Raw genomic sequence first — 27,396 nt, forward strand, 5'->3', positions numbered from 1 at the left:
TGCAGGGAGAAAAGGCTTTATTGCAGCTCACACCTCTAAGAGAAGTCAAGGCAGGAACTCAAGGCAGAAGCATAGAGGCAGAAACTGAAGCAGAGGCTATGGAGAAACACTGCTTACTGGCCTGCTTTCATGGCTTTCTCAGCCTGCTTTCTTAGAACCCAGGATCACATGCCCACAAGTGGTATCACCCACAATGAGCTGTGTCCTTCCACAACAACCAACAGAGGAAGTCTCTCAACTAAGATTCCCTCTTCCCAGGCGTGACTAGGTTTGTTGTCAAGCTGACAAAAGTCAACCAGCACAGTGAGCTTGGAAGAGTTGTTGTGTGGTATGCAGCAGTCGCTGTAGATGTTCTGGCTGTCCAGACGCAGTTGAACATCCTGGATGCCCATGTGGAGGGTATAGTGCAGCAGCACCTGGGACTGGCCATCCTTAGTGAAGATGGTGATCTTGGGGAAAGTGCCAAACTTGAAGAAGTTCTGGTGCAGAGCATCCAAGGTCGCTGGGTAGCAGAGATTTTTCTATGATGAAACAGAGTATAGGCCTCTGGTTAGCCATCACATCTTGGTGTCCATGGCCTAGCTGGACATAGTTGTCTGGCAGCACAGCACTGGCACCACCGATGTGTAGTAGTTGATCATGGTGTTGGCAGTTTCCTGCACGTTCATCTCCATGAATGCTTCTTCCCCTTCAGTATGAGAAGGCTGCTGAGCTTCCAAAGAGCAGTGTCAGGTGTGGTGGCATACAGCTACAATCCCAACACTTGGGAGACAGAGGCAGGAGGATTAGGATTTTAAAGTCATCCTCAACTATGTCTTCTCTCAAAACACAACCAACACAAGGACCAATTCAATATGTAGACCAGGATAAGATAACTTCTGTCCTAAGGTTACACCATATGTAATTTTAAATACTTGAGACAAGTTTATAGATAGCTCTTAACTATTCGAGTTTTTATGCCATTATGATAGATCCACTACTTCCTTATTAAAAAATCTATTATCTGAGCAAAGTTCAGCTTCAGAGACAAACCTGACCCCAAAATTTCCAATAACCAGATGTGATCGCATTCTCTCGATCATCTATGACTCACAATTATCAGTATCTTTTTTGGGAAACACTTGTGAAAATTAATTTCATTTGCACTTATGTGACAGCATTTTGTTAGCAATATTTGGTTTGTTTGGGTTTTTTAGCATAGTTAGATAAAATTTGTTTTGCCTTTAATTAATAATTGTAACAGCTGCCCTTGAAATTTTTTCATAATTTGTTTCTCAGGGAAATGAGAAAACGGTGAGGCTCAGTCATGTTTTTAATAAAGATGGCTAGAGACATGACAGTAACAGTCAGGAATCCCAGCCAACCAGAACTACACAGGAAGTTTGAGGCCAACCTGGACTACATGAGACCCTGTCTGAAAACAAAAACAAAAACAAAAGAACAAAGAAAGATGCCTAAAGCTACAGGCTTTCCTGTCATTGTTGGTAGTGGTTACTCAGAGTGGGGGTATTGTTTTGCCTGACTCAGGCCTTGTTATGTTTAGCTTGAGAAGGGAAACAGCATGAAATATCTACATGTGGTTATGTCATTTACACATTAGACTAAAGATGGCTCGCTGTATAGTAACATTCTAAACTTAAGGAAGAAGACACTAGTACATATGAATTCATCTTCCAGTTATTCAACAGGGATTCTTTGTGCCTTCAAGATGTCTTAAAGGAACTTTATTTTCTGTTCCTTGAAGTGTCAGTGTAATATCATCATATTATTTTACTCACTCATCCATAGATTTTTTTCTAAGAGATGCATATTTTTCTGTATGCTAATTGTATTTGATAAAATCGTGTTTTTGACCCTGCATACCAGCTTGACTTTGCTCTAGTTCTAGGTTAATTATTTGAAATATGAATTTTTCCATAGAGTGTGACATTTTTTAATACAAATAATATGGTTTGCTGATGGTGGGACAATAGAAATTTTAAGTAAAACCATCAAGGTGTCATATAAGTACCGTGCGCTAACAGATTGCGCCACTAGAGAGAGTTGGTCATGGGGGAACAGGAAGTTGAGTGGGGGGGTAGGATAGGGGGAAGAGGGAGTCATAGGTTAGAAGACAGATCAGGCACCAGAGTGACCTCTAGTAATCTAAAGGGATGACACCAATTGGCAAGCTAAGCAATAGTGGAGCGACCACCTCGAATGCCCATTCCTGATAGTGAACTTGATGTCTATAACCATCCAGGAGCCTTCATCCAGTGACTGATGGAAGCAGAGGCAAACACCCACAATTATTAAGCACTGAACTGAACCCAAGGAACCCAGTGACAGAGAGAGAGGAGTGATGAGCAAATTGGCAAAGAATGGGCTGGCAAAACCAGCAGAGACCAGGGGAGAGCTCTTGGACCCCAGACTGACAGCGGGGAGGCCAGCATGGGAATGATCTGGACCCCCCCCCGAAGATGAGTGTTAGTGAGAAGGCCTGGGCAACCTATGGGGCCCTGAGCAGTGGATCAGTGTCTATCCCTGGAATACAAACAGTCATTGTGTGCCCATAGCACAAAGAGGGATGCTCTCTCAGCCTGGACTCTTAGGGGAGTGCCTGGACCCTACCCTGAGTGAAATGACAGACTCTAGATATCCCCTATGTGGAAGGAATTAGCAATAGGGTAGGAGGCTGGGGGGGATGGGGGAGTGCGGGAGGAGGGGAGGGAGAGGGACCTGGGATTGACATGTAAAACAAGCTATTTAAAATTAAAATAAAAAAATTTTTAAAAACCATCAAGGTGAACTGAATCCTGCAGCAGGGGTACCACACTTGTGAGCTTTACCCGTAGGAGTAAAGGGTGATTCTCACAGTGATCATCCGTGGTAAAGTCCCGTGTTTCTGGCAAGAAGAACAGGACAGAGGACATTTTGGAATGTGGCAGATCATTCTGTTCTTGACAGAATTTTCCAGAAAGTCAAACTGTTTTACCAGAGCCTAAGCTATTGATGTTTCATGAGAGTCCAAGCAACCTGAAGGAAGGAAAATGCTCAACTCCTGTTCCCTTTGTGAGGAGGTAAATATCAAACTTCAAAGTTCAGAGACAGGCTCACAAAAAGACTGAAATCTTATCATAGGAATAGACTACGTGTGTTCTCCCTCCTCCACACTTGACCACCATAACCCTGAAGGACTGTTTACAGAAGTTATGACCAGTTTTACAAGGTACGCTGAGACAAAAAAGAGAAACACAGATTGAAGATACGGGAAATTTAAGAAACAGACTCAGATATGGCAAGGATGTTGGTATTGTTAAAACAGAATTTTAAAACTTTTATAACTAATAAGGTTTGAAAGTCAGTTTTACATACAAACTTTGATTGGAACAAAGGATGCCCAGAAATCTGGTTAGATCTTATTGTAGAAAGATGCCTTTGAAAGTGAAGGATTGTTTCATGATCTTGATGGTGATGGTGGATTTTATGAATACATACAAATGTTGAAAGAGAAAATGGTACACTTGAAAATGTATAATTATTTATAAGGCAATTGTGTCTCAGTAAGCAGCATAATTGTTCTAGTAGAAGCAAGTTTCTCATAACTAAAGGAAGCATTTACTGTGTATGTATTGCAATAGAATATTGATTCAGAGTTGGAGTTACTGGCATAACCCAATGGACAAAAAGACAGAAATAGACATGTGCCCAGAGACACATGCACATGGATTCCTTTCATTCACAGAGACATCCTGAAGCAATGCACCCCAGAACATACCAAGTACTGGTATTAGTATTTACGTTTTTGTTTTGTTTTGTTTTTGTTTTGTTTTGTTTTTTCTTTGTTTTTGAGACAGTCTCATTTCGACCAGCCTGACTTGCAAGTTGCCATGTGGTCATGTCTAGCCTTGAACTCCTGATCCTCCTGCCTCCATCTCCCAAGTTCTGGTGTAACAAGAATATGCCACCATACCTGGAGTACTAGTACTTACAAATACCATTTTATGCTAGAAGAAACGGGATTTGCAGGAAGTACTCAAAGACTAATGGCAGCATGGTAAAGGAACACTCAAGCTAACTTGAAGGATCTCCTCTTTACCAGATCTGGAAAATTAAAGCATCAAAATATATAATGATAGAATCCAATTATAACAAATTTAACAAAACAATAAACCACAAGTCAGTATATATGAACACAAGTTTTTGATGGAACCATAGTTTCAAAGCACCTTCTAAGAAGATTCTTACCTTTATTTATTTTGTGTGGGGGATGCTGGAGAGATGGCTCAGCCGTTAAAGGCTAGGCTCACAACCAAAATATTTTGTGTGGGGGAGGGCAGTGGGCATGCACATGCCATGGCACAAGTGTGGAGGTGAGAGGACATTGTGCTTGCAAGTTGGTCCTCTCCTTCTAGCATGTGGGGCCTGGGGTCAAGCTCAAGGGTTAGGCTTCAAGGCAAATGTCTTTACCCACTGAGGCATCTCACCAGTCCCAAAACTCTTTTTTGTTTGTTTTTGTTTTCCAACACAGGGTTTCTCTGTGTAACAGCCCTGACTGTCCTGGAACTCACTCTGTAGACCAGGCTGGCCTGGTACTCACAGAGATCCACCTGCCTCTGCCTCCCAGGTCCTGGGACTAGAGACATGCACCACCACTGCCCATCTGTGCCTCCAAATTCTTAATGATTGCAAGCATTGTCATAGAACCTCCTGTATATTCCATGCTGGTAAGGTGATCCAAGTAACATCAGCAGTAATAGGAAGTACTTAACAGTATAGCCGCTGATAAGGGCAATTACAAAAGCACGGCATGCCTATGATAGCCCTGCCAAGAATTCACGACTTCACCTTGATTATGAGCAAACCAAAACTAAAGCATACTTTACAAAACAATTAGCCTATATATTCAAGAGTGTTGAGACTATAAAAGTCAAGGAAAGGAAAGACAATGGAATTATTCTCAACTGATGAACACAAGATAAATAAAATCTTACTATGTGCCACATGATTGTAACTTAACCCTTTCTATGTGAAGAATATTATTGTGGCAATACATGAAACTGAATGAGTGATAATTACACAGTGACAACACACATTAATATAATTCACTTCGGTGGTTGCACTTGAGTTGTATAGGGGACTGTCCTAATTGTAAAACATCGATGTTAAAGTATTCATGCAGAATTGGACAGATGTCATATGATTTTAGTTAGTAGGAATAATTTCGAGATTTATTTTACATAAAGACTATCGTTAAAATTGTTGAGAGTAAGTGTTATATGTTCTCAACACAAATAATAAATAAATGGTAATTCTATATAGTCATTCTATAATGTGTGCATATTTCAAAATAACATGTCACTATACCATAAACATACACAATTTTTATTTACTTATTTATTAAAATTAAAGCAAATAAGATATAAAACACTTTAAGCATCACAGAGTAGAATTCATTGTCCCTCCAAGACAATGACAAGTTCTTCTCTACTTTTTAGTGCTGGGAATGGAACCCAGGGCCTCATGAATGCTAGACAAATGCTCCTTCACTAAGCTATACCTCCAGATTAGATAATTGCTAGTCTTACTTTTATCATGCATTGATTTACCTGTTTTAGGCTCTCATGGAAATGAAACTATGCCACAAAATAAAAGTATTCAGAATTATACAGTATCATGTTGACAACTTAATTGCAAGTGTTTCAGGGAAAAACATTCCCATACTTTCAAATATTATTTAAGTTTGCAACAAGTGACAAGATTAGAAGTCTCAACAAATACATAGACACTGTTAAAGAAAACCAAGTAACAATTTTAAATAAATTTTTATTTTTTTAAAATTAAAATATTACATAATTTTCTTGTCCCTTTCTTCCTTCCAATCTTTCCCATATGCCCTCCTTACTACCTATCTTTCTTTAATCATCTTGTTGCAGATATATATATATGCATATATATAGATACATAAATTTGTAAATCCAACCTGCACAGTCTTTTCATTGTTACATGTATGTATAGACTATCACAGCTGATCACTCACTGTTGGATAACCAATTAGGGAGCTCATCTGTGGGGAAGACCATCTTCCCACTCTCAGCAGTTCTTAATTGCCAAGGTCCTTGTCTATGGACAGGGTCCCATGGGATGTATTTACCCCTTCCATGTTGGTATGTCTATTAAAGGTATACTTGTTCAGATCTTGTTTGGGCAACCATATTGTTGAGATATCATGGGTAAGGCTTTGCTATCATTTCTAAGAGACACGATCTCACAGCATATTTCCTGGTCCTCTGGCTCTTACACTATTCTTCAATGATCCCTAAGCCTTGGATGCAGGAGTAGTGTTCTAAATATGTCAGTTTGGTCTGGGTACCCCACAATCATTTGTTCTCTGCATTTTGGACCAGTTGTGACGTTCTGTAATAATTTCTCTCTGTTGCAAAGAGAAGTTTCCTTGATGAGGGATGTGATGGTTTGAACAAGAATGGCCCCCATAAACAAATCAATTTAAATGTGTGGTCATTAGAGAGTGTTGCTACTTGACAAGGATTAGGAGGTATGGCCTTTTTGGACTGGGTGTGGCTTTGTTGGAGGAAGTGTGTCACTAGAGATGGGCTTTGGGGTTTCAAATGCTCAAGCCAGGCTCAATGTCTCTCTTTTACTGCTGCCTGTCAATCAGAATATAGAACTGTCAGCTACCTCTCTAGCACAATGTCTGCTGGTATGCCACCACACTTCCCACCATGATGATAATGAATTAAATATCTGAACTGTAAGCCAGTTCCAATTAAATGTTTTCCTTTATAAGTGTTGCCGTAGTCATGGTGTCTCTTCACAGCAATGGAACATTGACTAAGACAAGAGGTAAGAGCTAAACTTATCTGTGTGTATATAGATGAATATTTAGAATGTAATTAGAAATTGTAGCTGGTCCACAGGGAGGGGGATTTCAGGTCATATCCAGCTCAGATTCTTCAGGGTCTTTTCTGAAATGCCTGGTATCTTCAACAATAGGGACTTCCATTCAACCTCTAGTAGACAATCAGGAGCAACAGCAGTAGCCTACATTGTTTGGGGGAGTCTCTTCGTTTTCCCTGGCCAACAACTTGAAAGGGGTTTCTAATGCCTGGTATTAGGAATTTTGTTAGATAATCTATGGTTCTTGTGGAGATTGTTATCATTCCAAGTGCCATAACTTCCTATTTTATCCAATTTCCCCTTTCCCTTCATATCACTTTAAGTTGTTGAACATAAGCGATTGAATGGAAGTCCCTATTGCTGAAGACACTACGAACTTCATACAAAGGCCCTGAAAACATCTGAGCTGACTGTGCCCCAAAATTCTCCCTGTGAACTGTTCCTGTGTCTTGTACTACTGTCCCTCTCCGAAGTCCTCTTTTACTTTGCTGGTTTCTGCAGTTACTCCACGATATAAACTCACATCTGAAGATTTGGAGCTAGGAGCATCAGATGAGAGAGAACATGAGATGTTTGTCTTTCTAGGTCTGTTACCTCACTCAATATAGTATTTTCTAGTTTCATCCATCTACCTGAAAATTTTGTGATTTCATTTTTCTTTACAGCTAAATAACATTCCATAGTGTACATGCACCACATTTCCGTTATCCCCTCATCTGTAGAAGGACATTTAAGCTGTTTCTATTTTCTGGCTATTGTGAATAGGGTGACAATGAAGAAGCTTGGGCAAGTGTCTGTGGAGCAGGATGTCAAGTCCTTTGGGCATAGGTCAAGGGTAGTGATACACACTTACAGCTTCAGCTACTCAGGAAGTCACAGTGAGTTCCAAGCCAGCCTGAGCCACACAGTGAGACCATGTCTCCAGAAAAAACTGAAACGGTGAGCCACATCACCTGACAGGATACTTTTGTCATACTTTTTTTCCTTTACTTTAAAAAATGTGTCTTACTTTAGTGCAGTGGTTCCCAACCTGCCTAATGCTGTGACTCTTTAATCTAGTTCCTCATGTTGTGCCGACCCCCAACCATAAAATGATTGTTGTTGCTACTTCATAACTACAATTTCGCTAGTTATGAATCATAATGCAAGTATCGAATGCACAGGATACTGATATCCCAAAAAGGTTGCAAGCCACAGTTTGAGAATCGCTGCTTTAGTCCTTTAAATATATTCAAAAGACAATTTGAGCCCAGGAGTTGTGTGTGTGTGTGTGTGTGTGTGTGTGTGTGTGTGTGTGAGAGAGAGAGAGAGAGAGAGAGAGAGAGAGAGAGAGAGAGAGAGAGAGAGAGAGAGAATTCATTCTGTAAGTTCTGTTATTCTAGAGAACCCTGACTAATACAGATGGTAAGGCTCTATTACTGAAGACACTGTATAGTTTGGATGCAGGGAATAAAGCTGAAGGACCCACACAAGGGCAGGGGTGTATCTGTTATCCTAGTGCTGGAGAGGCAGAGACAAGGGGCCCACTGGAGCCCATTGGCCCACCAGTCTAGTAAATCAGTGAAAGACTCTGTTTCAAAACCCGAGGTGAAGAGCAATCAGGGAGACCTTCCGCATAGGCCTCCGGCCTCTGCACTGACTGGTAGACAAGTCATGGAGATCCCCTCTCTCTCCACCTCAGCACTTAGATTACAGGTGTGCTGGGCCCAGCTTTTTATGTGGGTGCCAGAGATTTGAACTCGGGTCCTCATGCCTGTGTGACAAACATTTTGACTAAGTTATCTCAGCAGCTCCCAATATTTTAAAGAATAAAATTATCATAATAGATACCAAAAAGAGCATTCAAAAACTCCAAACTCCATGCACAATAAATGTTCAACTAGGAACAGATGAGGTATGTCGATGAGATGAATGGCATACATGAAAACCCACATAAATAAGAAAGAAACATCTACTCTCGAAACTCCTAGTCAATAAAACAGAAGTTCTAACTAGTGAGATAATGCAAAGAAAACAAATCCAGAACATTCTGTTTAACTGGTGGTGCACACCTTTAATCCCAGCACTCGGGAGGTGGAGGCAGGCGGATCTCTGTGAGTTTGAGGACAGCCTGCTCTATAGAGCTAGTTGCGGGTCATCCAGGTCTAAACAATGAGACTTTGTCTCAAAAATCCAATTTAGAAATAAGAAAACTTTACATCTATTCCATGCCAGTGTGATCCTTATTTTTAAAATTCCCAACAGTTTATCCAGGAAAAAAAAACAATCTAAAGGATGGATTGAAGAAGATGATGTTTAAAATGCAATTTGTAGAAGCAGTGGATAGAAAATCATCAAAGATGTATAGAAAATGAAAACAAAGCACAACTGAGAATATTCACCAATTCTAACATGTTGAGAACAGAACACTCAGCATCAGCATACACATCATCTTCAATTGTGCAAGAAACACTGGTCCAGGAAAACCATACTCAAGGTTATTAAATAATCTTAAAAATAAAAGAATAGAAATCATACAAAGTACCTTTTCACACAGCTGAATTAAAGTAGAAAAAATAATAGAAACATAACATTAAATTTTGCAAATACTTGTGAACAAAATACTTCTAAACAATCCACAGGTCAAAGAGTACACAGATGAAGTAGAAAATATTTTGACCTTTATAAAAATGAAAATGCAGCATTTTGCAAGTTGTATGGTTCTGCTAGCCATATCTTAGAGGGAAAAAGGAAAAAACAAATCTAAACCAAGCTAAAGAGGTTAAGAAATAGGGTTAAGAAAAAAATAAGTAAAATTTAAAACCAGAAAAACACTGAATAAAATCAATTACAGGAAACACTGACTCTCTGAAAGAATTAAAAATATTGACAAACCTGAAAATACTGACCAGGAAAACGAATAAAGGTCCAGTTAACCCAAATCCTGAGTGAAATGGGGCATATATATCATTACAGAGCCTGAGGATATTATATGCATAATTAAAAATACTTTAAATATATTTTGCACTTAAATTTGAAAAGGAGAGGAAATGGACTAATTTCTCAGATACTATAAATCACCAAAACTCATCCATGTCAAAATAAATAAATCATTCTATAACTTGTAAAAATAAACTCTTTACTTCCAAGTGGCTTCGATAAAGCTACTAAATATTTAAAGAGGATATAATCTCAATTCTTCCCAGTCTCTACTAGAAACAAAAGAATTAATAATACTTCCTAGAAAAATGTATGGGGCCAATATTAACTTAAACATACAAAGGCATTACAGAGTAAAGAAAACTATATTAAAATCTCCCACACTTACAAATACAGAAATCTTGAAAACAAAAGGTAGCTAATTACATACAGTAATATATAAAAATAGTAATATCTCACAAGCAGAGATTATTCTGTGAATATAAATTTGTTTTAATATTCTCAAAGTAATCAATGTAATCCACAACATTAGCAATGTAAATAAGTCAAATCATAATCATATTAATTGGTGCATACCAGATTAGAATAAATCAAACATTTATTTATGAAAAAAAACTCCCAGCCATCTAAAACTAACTGAAAACTTCTTCGTCATCATCATGTCTCCTCACCTTCTTATGTCCAATTCACACTCGGATTTTAGCCCCAAGTAATGAGGAAATGTGCCACATCAAATAATTTGCCCTCAAAAATCTAACAGTTGGAAAACCTATTTGAATGTTTGGTGGATCTTTCAAGATCCACTTGGAAACTCAGTTCCAAGGAAGTCAAAATGAAGAGGTAAGGTTAAATGAGAAATGTCCTGGTGTTTTACAAAATGATCTACCCACAAGGCAAAGTGGAAGAAATCTTTGGGGCCCGGTAATGACATAGGGCCCACTGAGCAAAGAGAAGCACATAAATGCAGAAGACGATATAAAGGTGTAAGGCGAAGTGCTGAGAATGAAGTGCATTCCAATCCTTCTGAGCTTTCTTTGCAGAAGATCTAGTTTCTTCTCTTTTAGATTTCTTTATTACAGAAAAATAACGAATACAAGCTCAGTCACTCCCTCACACACCAAGAATGTCGTCATTCTTCTTGATGACATAAACAATAGCTCCTTCCTAAGAAGACAGTTTGTCTTCCTTGTCTTTTGTCTAAATCGCTACAACTAGCAGGGGCAGGAAACAAAACAGGATGTGAACAAGAGTACTATCCCTAGAAAAACAAAACTAAATAATCACTCAAATGCAGCAACCTTCTAAACATAGACTAAAACTTATATGTATATAGTTTCTGCTTTATGACCATCCCTATAAAATGAAATCAATTTTCCAGAAGCTGGCTTGTAAACCGAGTATAAATGCAAAAAGAAAAAAAATAAGAAGAGGAAAAAGGAAAAGGCACTGCCATCACATTTAGTTAAACTTACATTCCATAGGTGATGGGGAAAGTACATTAGTGTCGACAAAAACACATAATGTGTAAGAAATGTTAACGTTTAAGCGTTATAATCACCCAAGTGTTGTGAAAAACGAGTGAGGGATGAGGCAGGCTAAAAGAATGGCAGATCCATGTCTCCTCTCTGGAGTTTACTCACTGCATGATGGTTAAATCCCCACAACTTAAAAGCATGAATGAAAGACAATCTACTAGTTTTCACAAAGCCCAGAGGTTCCTCTGGAAAATACCTATTGTAGAGACAAGGGTACTGAAAAATCACAATAAGCTAAGTAAGAGTTGCTCTATTCTTCAACATGAAATGATGCTTTATAACAGATTGAGGAGACTGGGCTTTCTTGGTCCCAGGAGGGAGGGCCGTTGCATGCTGCCTGGAAGATACACGAGTGGAGAAGGCCCAGCTTCTCCTCCCCATCCTAGCCCACCCCCTTCTTGGGCTCAATCTGTCAACAAGGCCAGCTAGTCCGGAAACTAATACTGACATTAATTTGGGCAAACAGGTTAGTCAAGATCCCATAAATCCTGGGAGTTTTAATCAACTCAGGCTAGTTCAGTTGCCATTCAATTTGCACTGGGCCTCGGTGCTGACAAAAGGGGAAGGGCTGTACTACAATCAGAATTAAAGGGGTCAATGGTCCTGGACAGTGCAACAGCAGCTGTAGCCCCCACCAGGGTCCTCTGGTCCCAGGGTACAAAAGACAGAATGTACCCCAACTCCTGGAAGGGTTCCAAGCACAGGGGCAAACCCCCATCCCACACAGGCACTGCCACAATTTCTGTTATCGGCAAGAGCCAAGCTCTGGGCATGTGTCCATGTTCTAGTTGTCCCTGTCTTCCTAAACAAACCCACATGCCCTATACTACAGCTCCGTGGTACTGTTTTGTTTGTCTCTTCCTGACTTTTGACATCACAATGCTCAGGAGACAAAAAGCAATGAAGCCTAGTATAGATGCTGTGCTTCCTAGCTGTGTGGCATGACACTGCTCCTCTGCTGGATTGAAAATGGACTAGCTGACAAATAATGGCCTTCTGAGATCATGGATAATATTTATAAGCATCACAGGTAATAAATACTATGTTCATCCTCAAAAAAAGAAAGACAGTCTACTACATATTCTTTCAAAACATAGATCTAGGCTGGGAGGTTGTGGCTCACACTTTTAATCCCAGCACTCAGGAGGCAGAGGCAGGCAGATCTCTGTGAGTTCAAGCCCAGCATGATCTACAGAGTGAGTTCCAGGATAGGCTCCAAAGCTACAGAGAAGCCCTGCCTCAGGGAAAAAACTCGATCTAGTTGTCAAAGAAACTGGCAACTAAGCCTGATTACCTGAGTTTCATTCCAAGTCCTGCATGGTGCAAAGAGAGAACCAATACCCATAGGTTGTCCTCTGACCTCCAAATGGGCTCCATGGCACATGTGCCCTAAAAAGTAAATAAATAAAATGTAAAAATTAAAAATGTATACTGCATTATGTCACCAATTTAGTTTATCCACAATAATAGTGTAAAAGTGCTAAGAGAACGAAGATGCCCCCACAAGGTCTTCTGTGACTTTCCCCCCCTTAAATCACTTGATATGGGTCTATAAACCATTAGCTCATATAATTTCTCATTCCCAGCATTAAATTTACCTACAGTTTGGTTACATTTGGATATCTTACTATCACTTTGTAAAATCCACCCAACCTTTGCCGTCTTCATCATTTATCTGTTGCTGTGACAAAGCTCCACGATCAAGGCAACCTATAAAGAGAAGCATTTAATTGGGCTTACCATTTCAGAGGGTTAGAGTCTGTAATTGCAAAGCAAAAGCATGTTGGCAGGAACAGTTGAGAACTCACATCTTGATCCAAAACCACAAGGCAAGGAGAGGGTACTTGGGATGGCAGGGGTCTTTTGCAACTTCAAAGCCCACCCCCAGGGATGAATCAGTTTCTCTTTCTGTTACAGTTTTTTTGTTTATTTATTTTTTGCAGTTTTTAATTTATTTTTCACATTCCAATCCCAGTTCCCCCTCCCTTCCCTCCTCCTGCTCCCCCCATTGCCCCCTCCTCCCATCTGATGCATGGAAAAGGTAAGGCCTCTCCTAGGAAGTCTACTAAGTTGAGGCAGGACCAAGGCACCTCTCCACTGCCATACCCCTGTGTCTACGCTGGGCATGGCATCTCTCCATACAGAATGGGATCCACTAAGTCAGTTTGTGCATTAGTGTTAGATCTTGAACCCACTGACAGTGGTCTCATATATTGTTCCAGTCATACCATTATCATCCATATTAAGAGAATATAGTTCAGTCTTATTCAGGTTCCCCATTTGTCAGACCTGAGTCCGTGATCTCTCACTAGCTGGGGTCAGCTGATTCTGTGGGTTTCCCTATCATGGTCTTGACTCCTTTGTTCATATTATCACTTCTCTCTCACTTCGATTGTATTCCAGGAGCTTGGCCCATTGGTTAGTAGTGGATTTCTGCATCTGCTTCCATCTGTTTCTGGAAAAGGGTTCAAGCTTCTCTGGGGTTGTGGATTGTAGGCTGGATATCTTTTGCTTTATGCCTTGTATTCATTTACTAGTGAGTACTACTATATTTGTCTTTCTGGTTTTGGGTTACCTCACTTAGGATGTTTTTTTTCTAGTTATGTCCATTTGTCTGTGAATTTTGGGATGTCATTGTTTCTTAGTGCTGAGTAGTGCTTGTGTAAATATACCACACTTTCCTTATCCATTCTTCAGTTGAGGGGCAGTTGCATCAATTTCTAATTCTTCCCAAATAGTTTCACCAGTTGAGGACCACATATTCAAATGCATGAGCTTATAGGGGCCATTCTCATTTAAACCACCACATTCGTCTCAATTCAGTGAGTAGATGTAGACTCCAGAAAGGAGACATAGATCTGCTGTTCCTATAGCCTGCCTCATTTCTCCAGCCATTTGCATGTACAAACCATGCAAAATTCCTCCTGGAAGATAGATGTCTTTGATTCACAATTTTCCCTGGTAGAGGCAACTCCAATGGCTTCCACTTGGCCTTTCCAACCAAAATAACCTTCACTCCACAGGTCAAGGAACCAATGTGGGAATTCTGCTAAGTTCTAAGTATATCTATCCCAATTATGCATTCTGGGACTGGAGAAGTAACCACAGGATGAGTTTGGGGACCCACTGGAACTACTGTGAGTCAGACTTCAGACACATCTCCATCAATAACCTGACCTCTATAAGCCCCTACTTTAACTGGAGGGCCACAGTCTTGAGGACTCCCGGAATTGGAATCAGCATCAATTCTAAACAATTATCCAATAGACCTCAGAAAGTCTGATTGTTTTCTTTTCCCAGTGTACAGTTACCCTTATAAAGAGCTGTAGGTCCCTCTGGGAAAGGATGAGACAAAGGTATTTTTTATTTTTTATTTAAATTATAAACAAGCTTGCTTCACATGTCAATCTCAGCTCCTTCTCCCTCCCCTCCTCCCTTGCCCCCACCTCCCCAGCCCCCACCCAATACCCATTCTGCTCCCCCCCAGAGTTTGTCATTTCGTTCAGGGCAGGGACTAGGCCCTCCCCTGTGTGTCCAGGGTGAGAGAGCATCCCTCATTGTGGGATGGGCGCCCAAAGTCCATTTGTATGGCAGGGATATATACTGATCTACTACCCAAGGCCCCATAGATTGCCTAGGCCTCCTCACTGACACCCACATTCAAGGGGTCTGGATCAGTTCCATGCTGGCCTCTCAGCCATCAGTCTGGGGTCCAAGAGCTCCCCCTTGTTCAGGTCAGCTGTTTCTGTGGGTTTCACCAGCCCAGTCTTGACCCCTGGGACAAAGGTATTTTATCAAGATCCTTTCTCTAGGGGACCTGGGTGTCCCTTCATTTAAGGGATTCACTTTGCCTACACTGACCATTGCAGGTTAAGTCATGTGGACACTGTGTTGTCGATGCTGTCCATCCTGATAACTATGATCACCTTGCCTTTGACAATTCAGTGCTGCCACCTGACCCTTGCTACCTCAGGGCCCAATTAAACCCATTGCGTTTGATTCATCGAAGTGAGCAGCAAAGCCTCCGGCCATAAGGTCTGGCACAAGGAAGAGTAACAAGGAAACACTTCAAATGTGCTAGTGCTCCTCTCACCATTTTGCATCTTACAAGATTAGTGAAGGGTATGTCTTCTAGGCCTTCCCATTGTGAATGTTAGGATTTACACAGCATACCCGCTCTAGCATTGCAGTTTCTCTAAGCCTTACAATACCTTCATTAACACTAGGCCAAGGGCCATCAGGCACCTCCAATTCCTTTTCAATAGGCTATCTTTTGACAAATGCTTCATCACACAAACTTTTGACACGTTTTTAACTGTGTAATCTTCCATATTAGACCTAGAATCTGTCGTGGGACATTTGTACACTGTGTGAAGGTGTATTGCTGTGATTGGTGTAATAAAAACTGAATGGCCAATAGCTAGGCAGGAGGTGTAGGTGGGATTTCCAGGGAGAGAAAGGAAGAGGAGGGGAATCTAGGTGGGCAGGAGTTGCCAGGACACAGAGAGGAAACAGGAGGTGCAAGATGGAAGAGAGGCGATGCCATGTGATAGAACGTGGATTAACATAATGGGTTAACTTGAGTTATAAGAGCAAGTTAGGAACAAGCCTAAGCTACAGGCTGAGCATTCATAATTAATAAGTCTCCATGTCATTATTTGGAAGCTAGCTGGTGGAACAGAAAAAGACTAGTTACAAGAATCTCCACTCAGAGGGCCCATATCAATAAACTCAGCCTGATCCAGTTTTATGTTCCTTCCACCGTTATCCCACATGTTTAAAATCCGTTCTCACATTCATTCCCCAAACTTATGCTTGAATTAATTAGCAAACTTGTTAAGCTCTTTAGTAGGTAGCTTTACCTCCTCATGGATTATACTTTCTACTTCCCCTCAAGGAGCCTTAAGTCTGGTTACAGGTCTAGAGAGAACTATTGATGGGCTCTGAGGGACATCAGTATTGTCTTACCTGATATACTGCTGCTTTAGCTGACAATGGAAGATTAATTTCTTCAGTCAAAAATGAGAGGGCAGCCGGGCATGGTGGTACAAGACTTTAATCTCTGCACTCAGGAGGCAGAGGCAGGCAGATCTCTATGAGTATGAGGTCAGCCTGGTCTACAGAGTGAGTTCCTGGACACCCTGGGCTACTATACAGAGAAACCCTGACTTGAAAAACGGACTCCTAACTGGTCAACCTGCAGAGATTACCCTTAAATAGGATAGGACCTCTGTGTCTCAAGCCCTGCAAGGCTCAGGGATCATCACAGGAAAGGAAGAGAAACGAGTCACATACATATAGGAGACAGAGCAACCTGGGGAGAAGGGCTTTGAAAGTGTCTGCTGCACACAGCAGGCCCATTGCATGTAAGAACTCACAGTGACTGTGGCTATACACAGGACCTACATAGGATTAGAATAGTCACCATTCCAGCAATAATGAGAAAGGGGCTTATGAACTCCCACCCTTAACTGTGGAAGTATTGACAGTTGATGCCTTCTAGGTGAGGGAATGCCAGTTCTCATCAGAGATGCAGCCCTGGGTAGGTTGCCCATGCTCCAAGAATGGATGGCCCTACATTCATGCCCATACTGGCAGCACCAACTGGACATGAGGACATGAGGAGAGAACACTACAAACTTCCTCCAGACACAGGTGGGAAGCTGACTGCTTCCGTGCCTCACCAGGAAACTGCTAAGGTTCCTGAGGAATCAAAGGAAATAAGAATAAAGTGGACAGGGGAAGAAAAACTATGGTGGCTTCGAAGGTGCTAATATATGTCAAATTAATAGCTTTTGATGGTCCCGAGGTTATTGTAAAAAGAGAACACACTAGCATCAGGAACAGTAAAGGCCATGTTGAGGGGACTTTCTTCCTTTTGTTCCTCTCCTTCTTAAGGAAAATTTAGTGGTGTGCTGTCTTAAACAACAAAATACAAAGAAACCATTCACAAATACTGACATTCATAATAACAAAGAAAATTACTCCATTGACTGACCCAATCCTTTTACAAGACAAATGTCTCCCATTCTTTTGCTTTTAGAAGAACTTCATAATGGAGTTATTAGCTGACACATAATAAAAAAGATTTTTGAAGACAAAATATTGGAAGTACAGTCAATATTGAAAAAATTACAGTACCTTATACAAATTGATCAGTATAAGGTGAGTGAGTGGTTTTTAACTTATTATTTGGCATGTTTAAATTGTTATTACTACTTAATTCCTGACACTGTATTTTCTAGTATTTGGCTGACTTTGATGGCTCCAAAATAGAACAACAGAGATACCACTAATGACAAGAAAAATCCAAGGTCTTATGAGAAATTGAAATTTGATGTGCAGTCCTAAACAGGTTCTCTATTCCATACCCTTTCCTCCCAAGACTTGGGGCTTGCAAAAGAGATGGCAGAAAGGGTTATTAGAGCATAGATATGGGTGACTTAAAGCAAGCAGTATTTTCCAAACATGGCAGAGCAGTCATACATGTGAATGTACAAACTGTGCGTGCTCAAGTCAGACATAATCCCAGCAGGAAGAAGAGAGGAGGTGGCCATGAAGTCCCACCCCTAGATGAGCCACTATTGGCAATGGATAGCTGCTAGGAGAGGAAGAGTTGGTTCTCTTTAAGAGTATGGCCTCTGGTAGGATGACCACAGTCCAGGGGAAGGTCTAGAGATTTTGCAGTGGGTAAGATCAAAGATGTTCAACAAACCTGTGATGATGACATGTGCCTTTAATCCCAGCACTCAGGAGGCAGAGGCAGAGTTCAAGGCCATCCTGGTCTACAGATTGAGTTCCAAAACAGCCAGGACTTTACACAGAGAAGCCCTATCTAGAAACAAGCAAACAAAATAATCAAACAAAAGACTTCCAGATACAAAGATCTGAGTATTCTGTCGCTGTCAAAGCTATCACGCCAATATCTCACTGACCGGGGGTCAAAAAAAATTCTCAATTCCTTGTCACCCACATGGAACTTTCACTCAACTTTTCAACACTTCTTCCTACAGAAATGACATGTTAAGGTTCTCCTAAAATGAGAGACAAATGCAGGCAAAATTAAGGCAGGAAGAGACAGAATAAATTCAGCAAGCGAGAGCAGAAAATTTTCCAAGCCTTTAATAAGTATCCTTATAGAGGACAAACACTGTGCCTCTGAAACTACATCTAGTGGCATTCTTAACTAAATAAGCAAGCCAGAGAGGAATAGAAGTAGTGTTATCAAAACAGAAGAAAGTGTTTCAGAAAATAGTAAAACTAGTTAGATATATTTACTTAGCCAGGCATTGGTGGCACACGCCTTTAACCCCAGCACTCAGGAGGCAGAGGCAGGCGGATCTTTGTGAGTTTGAGGCCAGCCTGGTCTACAAAGTGAGTTCCAGGACAACCTCCAAAGCAATACAGAGAAACCCTGTCTCTTAAAAACAAAAAAAGGATATACTTATTTATATCCTTTATGTGTATAGATGTTTTGCCTGCATGTATGCTTGTGCATCATGCGCATGCCTGGTGTCCACAGAAGAAAGAAGAGGGCACCCAATTTCCTGGAACTGGAGTTATAGGTGGTCATGAGTACCTATGTTGGTACTGGAATCTGAACCTGTGTCCTTTGGAAAAGTAGCAAGTATCCTTAACCTCTGAGCCATCACTCCAGCCCAAACGAACAAAACTCTTTTTTTGTGTGTTTGTTTGTTTTTTGTTTTTGTTTTTCAAGACAGGGTTTCTCTGTTGTAGCTTTGGAACCTGTCCTGGAACTCTGAAGACCTGGCTGGCCTTGAACTCACAGAGATCCGCCTGCCTCTGCCTCCCAAGTGCTGAGGTTAAAGGCATGTGTCACAACATTCCGGCTTCATAACGACCTCTTTATATTATTTTTTACTTTTTGTTTTTGAGACAGGGTTTCTGGCTGTCCTGGAACTCTCTCTGTTCAATAGGCTGGCCTAGAACTCAGAGATCCATCTGTATTTTGCCTCCAGAGTGCTGGATTAAAGGCATGTACCACCATACCTGGCTCATAGCAACTTCCTTACAATTATATGCATACACTCTAAAAAAGCAAACTAGTGTGGTATTGAAATTAAAAGCAGGCATTCAAACCAAAAGAATAGTATAGACCACCCAGTAGCAAACCCACACATTTCTAGCTGATTTTTATAAATGTGTATCAGAAAAGCATATTTCCAAATGGTAAAACTGAATATTCACAGACAAAACAGTAAAATTAGGCATTGTCTCTCACCATGCATAAAAATCAATTCAGAATGGAAGTCCTAAAACCTTCAAACAACTACAACAAAACAAAGGAAATGCTATATGTTATTGATCTGGTCAAGGATGTTTTTGAAAGAAAACCTCAAAAGCACAAGTCAATAAAAACACAAACGGGTGAAGTGGAATATTGCAAACTAAAAATTTCCTGAAGAGTAAAGGGCCTTAATCAACAGTAAAGACACAGTTGGTAGAATATGGAAATATTTTCAAACTATATATGTGACAAATGATTAATGTAAGGATTGATATAAGGAACTTCTATGACTCAACAGCAAAAAACAATAAGCTAACTGTAGAACAGGATAAAGGCATGAACAAACACTTCTGAAACTATGACATACAAATGGCCAAGCATATAAGAAAATGCTCAGTATTAACCACCAGAGAAATATGAATCAAAACCATAGACAATAGCATTACATCTCAGCTGAAATGATTATTATCAGAAGGGCAAAAAGAGTTTCTTTATGCCCACTTCTCAGTGCTGGGATTTTGTTTGGTTTGAACTTGTACAGGTCTTGTGCACACAAGCTGTCACAGTCTCTGTGACATCTATGAGCTCGTCTACATATAAGTCTTGTGTCTATAAACTGTTTCCTTGTAGTCATCCACCACCTATAACTCTTGCAATCTTTCTGTGTCCTTCCTCTTCCACCCCATGATTTTCCTGTGCTTTTTGTTTGGGGTAACTTTTTTGTCTTATTGACTTTTGGTTTGTTTGCATTTGAGGGGTTTTTGCTGCTGTTTAAGGAGTTTTTTTAGCTAGATAGAGAAGGGGAAAATATGATGAATTTGGCTCGGTAGGGAGATGTGAAAGACCTGAGAGTAGTTGGGGGGAGAATATGATCAAAATACATATTGTATGAAAAATTAATAATAATAAACAGACAAAAATAGTAATTTCTAGAAAGGATATGGAGAAAGAGGAATGATTTCACATTTTTGGTGTGAATATAAATTAATGTAGTCCTGTGGAAATGAATATGGCAATTTATGAAAAATTAAAAATACGATTACTGTATAATCCAACAATCCTACAAGCCTTGTGTTTATCTTCACACTGTTCACAATAACAAAAATACACAGTTGGTCTAAATGCTGATAAACAGATGAATGGATAAAGAAAATATACTGTATATACATAATGGAGTACCAGTTAGCCATAAAAATTAAATCCTACCATTTGCAATCACATGAAGAAGAAGAGAGCATTAGGCTAAGTAAATTAAAACAGGCACTGAGGGGAAAATACAACATTCACATCACCTAGAGAATACTTTAAAGGTTGGTATTATAGAACAGTAGTTAACAGAGGTTGGAGTAAGTAGCAAAAGAGCAATAGCAAGTAAAATGTTATAGCTAGAAAGAATAAATTCTGTAGCACTGTGTGATGGCACACGCCTTTAATCCCAGGACTTGGGAGGCAGAAGCAGGTGGATCTCTGTGACTTCGAGGCCACCTTGGTCTACATAGGAAGTTCCAGGACAGCCAGGGCTGCATAGTGAGATCTTGTCTTTAAAAAAGAAAAGGAGAAAAAGAAAGAAAGAAAACAAATTCTAGTGTTCTATTACACAATTGAGTGTCTATGGTTCAGCAAAAATCATATATTTCAAAACAGCTAGGAGAAAGAAATGATGGTTAAGAGAGAAATGTGTTAACTGCCCTGATTTAATAGCAGACCATCGCATTATATCCTATAGAGTTATACAACTGTTATGTATAATTTTTCAATTTTTATTTAGCATGTGTATAGGTGATTTGGCTGCATGTGTGTCTGTGCACTGTGTGTGCCCAGTGCCCACAGAGGCCAGAAGAAAGCATTGGATCCACTGAAACTGGGGTTATGCAAGGTTGTGAGCCACTGTATGGGTGCTGAGAATCAAACCCAGGTCCTCTGAAAGAGTAGCAAGTACTCGGATCAGGCAGTGGTGGCTCATGCCTTTGATTCTAGCTCTCAGGAGGCAGAGGCAGGAAGATCTTGGAGTTCAAGACCAGCTTGGTCTACAGAGTGAGTTCCAGGGCATCCAGGGCTACACAGAGAAACCCTGTTTCAAAAAACTAGCCCCTGTATAACTAAAACTTTTTAACTTGCTTGGTTTGGTTAAGACAGGATCTGACTATACAGCTCTGGCTATTCAGAACAGGCTAGCATTGAACTTGGCGCTGTTTCTCCTGCCTGTGCCTCCCATATGCTGGCCTTACAAACCTGTGCCACCATATCTGTCTCAACAGAATTTTTGAAAATTATAGATGCATCACAAATGGCATCTTTTCAATCCCTACTGCCAGGTTCCGGTCTTGACTTCCCTCAGTGACAGAGTGTGACCTGAGATTTGTAAGCTAAAATAAACCTTTTCCTCCACCACCCCTGCAAAAATGGAATGCTTTCAAAAGAACCTTCAAATAACAAATATGAATGTGAGTACACAGAAACAGAGAAACAAATGTCTGAATAAAGCCTGGTATGCTAGCACATGCCTGAAATTCCAGCACTCAGGAGACTGAGGCCGAGTGATCTTCGATTACAATCTAACTTGGGCAGATCCTGTCTCAAAAAATACAGAAACAAGTAAACAAACAACAACAACAAAACCCCTTCTGCTCTGTTCTGTGGAAGACATTGTCTAGCGACCAAAAACGAAGTCCTAGGAAGAGAAAAAATACTCACAAAAGGTATTTGATAAAGGACAGCTATTCAAAATAGCAAGAAGACCTCAGTACACAATTATAAGAAAATAAGCATTATTATTTTTCTCTTGGACCATGTGAATACTTGCAAGTGCTCTGCATCACACCAAATCACCAATCGTAATGACTGAGTCTTTTAAAACTAGCAAAATGTTAGGCATGCAAAATGGTTCACTGGGTAAAGATACTTGCCTCCAATCCTTACAACCTGAGACTGATCTCCAAAATCTACACATTGGAAAGAGAGAACTGACTGCTGCAAATTGCCCTCTGACCTCCACAGGCATGACAGAACATGCATCCACCTACATTCGGTCACACCCACACACACCCACACACACACACACAATACATGTAAAAATGGAGCTTGAGAGATGGCTCAATGGTTGAGTAGTTGCTGCACAATCGTGAAGGCTAGGGTTTAGATTCCAACCCTCACATAAAACCTAGATGTTCCAAGCATGCCTGTAACCCCAGCGTCTAGCCAGGCAGAGACTGGAAGATTGTGATTGCTTTGCTAGTTTCGACCTTGCTGAAAAAACATGAGCCACAGGTTCAAAGAGAGACAGTGCTTAAAAAGAATAGATGGAGAATAGTAGAGGCTATCCGATGACTTCTTCCTGTCTTTGTAGTTATGAGTTTCAGTGATGAGCACTTACACATCCATGAATACCCTTCAAACACATAAACTAAATAAATAAATAAAATTGCAATTGGCAGAATACCTAAAAAACACCTCATCAAAGAAGATATTTGTTATCACTTCAGTACATCTTCCTTTTATCCTCTTGCCTAGCTCCCAGCCTCTGACTAGTCTATGTTCATATCATTACTCTGGATTCAGATTTGCTATCACCTATGAGAGGCAGCATGCAATAGTTGTTTGTATAACTTCTTCTGCTTATATCATTAGAGCACCAAAAGTTCAAACAATAATTAAATGCCACTCCACTATTAGAACTGTCTAAATCCAAAGTATTGAAAGCATCAAGGGGTGGTGAGAACATAGGAAAACAAAGCTCTCAGGCACTGCTGGTAGGAACACAAAGTGGCTTCAGAAAACAAGTTCAACTATTTCTTACAAAACTAAATATGTGTTTACTTTATGATCCCATAATGACACCCCTGGTACTTACTCAAATGAGATGGAACTTGTATTAATCAAAAGTCTGCACATAAACACTTAGAGCGGCTTTACTTGTAATTTTCAAATCTTGAAAGAAATCAAGATTCCCTTTAATGAGCAAACAAACCCTAGCACAAATGCTATTCAATAATTTCAAAAATGAGTCTTCAAAACATCAAAGAGCTTTGGACAAAGTGCATATTACCAAACAAAGACATAATTTTTAAAGAATGTATTTCTAGCCGAACACCAGTATCATGATAAATATTGAAATGCGAGAATTTCTAATAAAGCCAGAAAAGGGGATAAATCCACTTCATCACCACTAAGACTATTCTGAATACACTACATTCTACAATGGATAACAGATTTGAAGGAGTCACAAAATTTGAAACAGACAATAATCTTATTTGTTGATGGCATGGCCACATAATTTGAAAGCATGATGGGATCTGTAGAAAGCATATTAGAAACAATAACGGATTTTAGTGATGTGCTAATAATCATTATTCCATCACAAGTACAGATGGTAATGGGGGAGAATTCCTATACTGCAACAACCAAAAAGAAGAAATATTCAGAAGATCTAGGAAACTTGAAAATGGTGCTGAGATTAATACCACTCTTGAGCATATATCCAAAGGATGCACACTCATACCACAAGGACATTTGTTCAACTTTGTTCACAGCAGCATTACCGTAATAGCCAGAACCTCGAAACAACCTAGATGGCCCTCAACAAAAAATGGATAAGGAAAATGTGGTACATTTACACAATGGAGTACTACTCAGAGGTGAAAGAAGAATGACATCTTGAAATTTGCGGCCAAGTGGACAGAAATAAAAAAAATATTCTGAGAGAGATAGCCCAGACCCAAAAAGACAAGTATGGTATGTACTCACTCATAACTGGATATTAGAAATAAAGCAAAGGATAACCAGCTTGCACTCCACGACTCCAGAGAAGCCTGAAAACAAGGAGGACCCTAAGAGAGACGTACATGGATCTGCCGAGGAAGAGGAAATAAAGAGCTTCTGAGTGAATTCAGAGGGTGGCAGAGGGGAAGGGGAGAGAGGAGGAGAGAAGGGGTGTGGGGAGGAGAACAAGAGGGAATGGGATGGTCGAGATGGAGGAAGGACAGAGGAGGAGAGCAAGGAAAGAGATATCTTGATTGAGGGAGCCATTATGGGGTTAGGAAAAATACCATGGCACTAGGGAAATTCCCAGAAATACACAAGGATGATCCCAGATAAAACTCTAAGCAATGGTGGAGAGGGTGCCTGATCTGGCCTTTCCCTGTAATCAGATTGAGGAATACTGTAATTGTCATCATAGAACTTTCATCCAGTAACTCATAGAAGCAGATGTAGAGATCCACAGCTGAGCATTGGGCAGAACTCCCAGAGTCCAGTCGAAGAGAGGGAGGAGCAATACTAAGAGCAAAGGGATGAAGACCAGCATGGGGAAACCCACAGAAAAAGCTGACCCGAGCTAGTGGGAGCTCACTGACTTCAGAGTGACAGGGAAACCTGCATAGGACCCAAGTAGGTCCCCTGAATTCAAGTGACAGTAGATAGCTTGGGGACTTTGTGGGGTCACTGGCAGCGGGACCAGGATTTATCCCTAGTGCATAAACTGACTTTTTGGAGCCCATTTTCTATGTGGGGGTACCTTGCTCGACCCCTACACAGTGGGGAGGGCCTTGGTCCTGCCTCAATGTGGTGAAGGAACAGACTTCGTTGACTCCCCATGGGAGGCCTTATCTTCTCTGAGGAGCAGATGGGGATGGGGTAAGGGGAAAGTGAGGAGAATGGGAGGAGGGTAGGGAGGGAGTACTGGGATTGGTATGTAAAAGAAAAAAGAAAAAAATGATGCCGAGAACCAGAAAGCACTTGAGTAATTAGAAGCCCAGCCCTTCCTTTGGGCTAGGAAGACTCAATGTCACTGTCAACCAGATAACAATCTTCTCCAAAACTGACAGACACATTCAATATAATCTCTATCATACTCTCAATGGATATTTGGGAATGATAAGGTTCACATGGAAAAATATGTGGAAATACAAAAAAAAATTCCTGGAAAAGGAATCAAAGGACTGTTACCCTACAAAATATGAAAATGTAGTATAAAGTTACATTGATTAAAACAGGATGGCACTTGTACAGACATAGACACTCAGATAGATAGAGTCGAAGATAAAGAACAGAAATGAACAGCACATATGAAAACTCAATGAAAAGAACAATATTTCAGTTCTACAGTTCCAAGAAATTATTCAATAGATCATACTAAAACGGTAGACACAGCATTTGAAGGGCAAAGCAACTGTACCCCTGTTCCAATTCTACCCCAAAATAAATTCCACATAGATCAATGGCTTGACTGTAAAATTGAAAGCATGAAAGTACTAGCAGAAAGGTTGTATAAACCACTTTTAATATTAGTATTTGAAACTAGTAACATCTATGTAAGGCATAAAATGAAACCCAGATTCCATAAAAGAAATGACCAACAAACATGGCCATACATAACTTCAAATGAAGTTGGTCATCACATATATGACAAGAAAAGTCAAAGACAATGAACAGGTATGGGAAACATTTGGGAAGATATGTATTTGACAAGAGTATTTATTCAACACTACTTCTTACAATAATAAGAAAAAACAACACCCACTAAGGAAAACCAGTTTACATAACTTCCACTTTATGCTCATACTGCCATACAATATGGTATTACTATTTTAATGAGGTTCTGATACATAAGATGTTATCCATAAACTGTTATGTATTATATAAAAAAGTTGCAGAATGTCCATTGGTTTAAAAAAAGTATATGATCATACTTATCCTTATATAGAGATGTATACATGATTTTAGAGTCATAGGAAATGCATTGGAAGATATGGAAGAAATTAGTTACGATGCCTCTGGGGATTGACATTGGGAGAGAAGGATTGACTAAGGACTTTTTTTAGTTTATACATTCATTTGTTCATCAAATAGCAGTTTAAGTTGTTCTATGAAGGATCTTTTAGGTCCTGAGGATTCAGGTGAGGCTTCAGTTGCTATTTTTGAAGGGGAACTAGACAATAAGCAAATCATACAAATGAACAAGAAAATTTCAGGCAGTGAAGGGTCTATGTGGAAAAGAAAAAAATAATATGACAGAGAGCAGTGGGGAAACAATTCGGGTGGGTGATTTCACGTTGTGAAGTTGACCAAAGGCCTCTCTGAGGAGGTGACAAACAAGTTGAGACTTAAAGGACATGAAGGAGCCAACCACCAGAAAAACAAGAGGAATAGCAATATAACTAGAAAATAAAGGGGGAGTTGGCGTAGCCGATTGACAGTCTGATAGGGTAAGATCAGATGCGATTAAGCCTGTATTTTCTTTCACTTTTTTATAAATAAAATACTGGTAGCAATTTTAAATGACAATGTTACACTGCTGCTTAAAAAATAAGTTCAAAAAATAAAAATAAATAAATTCAGAGAATCAGATAGACTGAATAAATCACTTAGTCAAGTTCATCTCATTAAGCCTCAGTTTCTTCATTTGTAAAACGAGGAAAAGAACACTCACCTCAGAGGGGACGAAGCACAAATTAAATGAAATCTATGTAAAGGGTTGCTTTGGTTGGGCCTCTTTTGGATGCAAGAAACAGGCACCAAATGAAGCCAGATCAGGAAGCAGAAATCCAAGGGTAGGAATTCAAGTACAAATAGAGCTCATTGTGCCTGGAGCTTCGGGAAATGTCTAGACGTAGCCTGAACCTCTGTTCTAGAAGTTTGTCGTTAATAAGACTCATCCATGTTACATGTCTGCTTCTCTCTGCACAACTGCCCCATGCTCCTTGTTTAGTCAACCACATTTAGCTGTTCAACAGGCACTTGACCTAGTCCATAGCACTCCCAACCCAACTAGCATCTTGGTGTACTGGACCTCTCAGCTTA

The 27,396-nt window shown here is 40.1% G+C and overlaps 1 protein-coding gene across 6 annotated transcripts; it reads right to left on the minus strand.

Moving 5' to 3' along the window:
- On the minus strand, positions 1-27,396 carry LOC121138496 (polypyrimidine tract-binding protein 1-like). 6 transcript variants are annotated; one of them, XR_005875469.1, is made up of 5 exons: positions 27,026-27,396; positions 13,005-13,061; positions 12,646-12,740; positions 3,972-4,083; positions 1-762 (listed from the first exon to the last, which is right to left on the minus strand). XR_005875469.1 is itself a non-coding variant. In XM_040741179.1 (4 exons), the coding sequence occupies exons 2-4, from the start codon at positions 13,020-13,022 to the stop codon at positions 165-167; spliced, it is 495 nt and encodes a 164-aa protein (XP_040597113.1). In that variant the 5' UTR covers positions 13,023-13,061; positions 27,026-27,396; the 3' UTR covers positions 1-164. The 6 variants fall into 6 exon arrangements, 2 of the variants coding, with proteins under 2 accessions (XP_040597113.1, XP_040597114.1); XR_005875468.1 differs by lacking the exon at positions 3,972-4,083 and having other exon boundaries at positions 1-521; XR_005875470.1 differs by lacking the exon at positions 3,972-4,083.

Source organism: Mesocricetus auratus, unplaced genomic scaffold (genome assembly GCF_017639785.1).
Source record: "Mesocricetus auratus isolate SY011 unplaced genomic scaffold, BCM_Maur_2.0 contig_13306_pilon_obj, whole genome shotgun sequence".
Classification (NCBI taxonomy): Eukaryota; Metazoa; Chordata; class Mammalia; order Rodentia; family Cricetidae; genus Mesocricetus; species Mesocricetus auratus.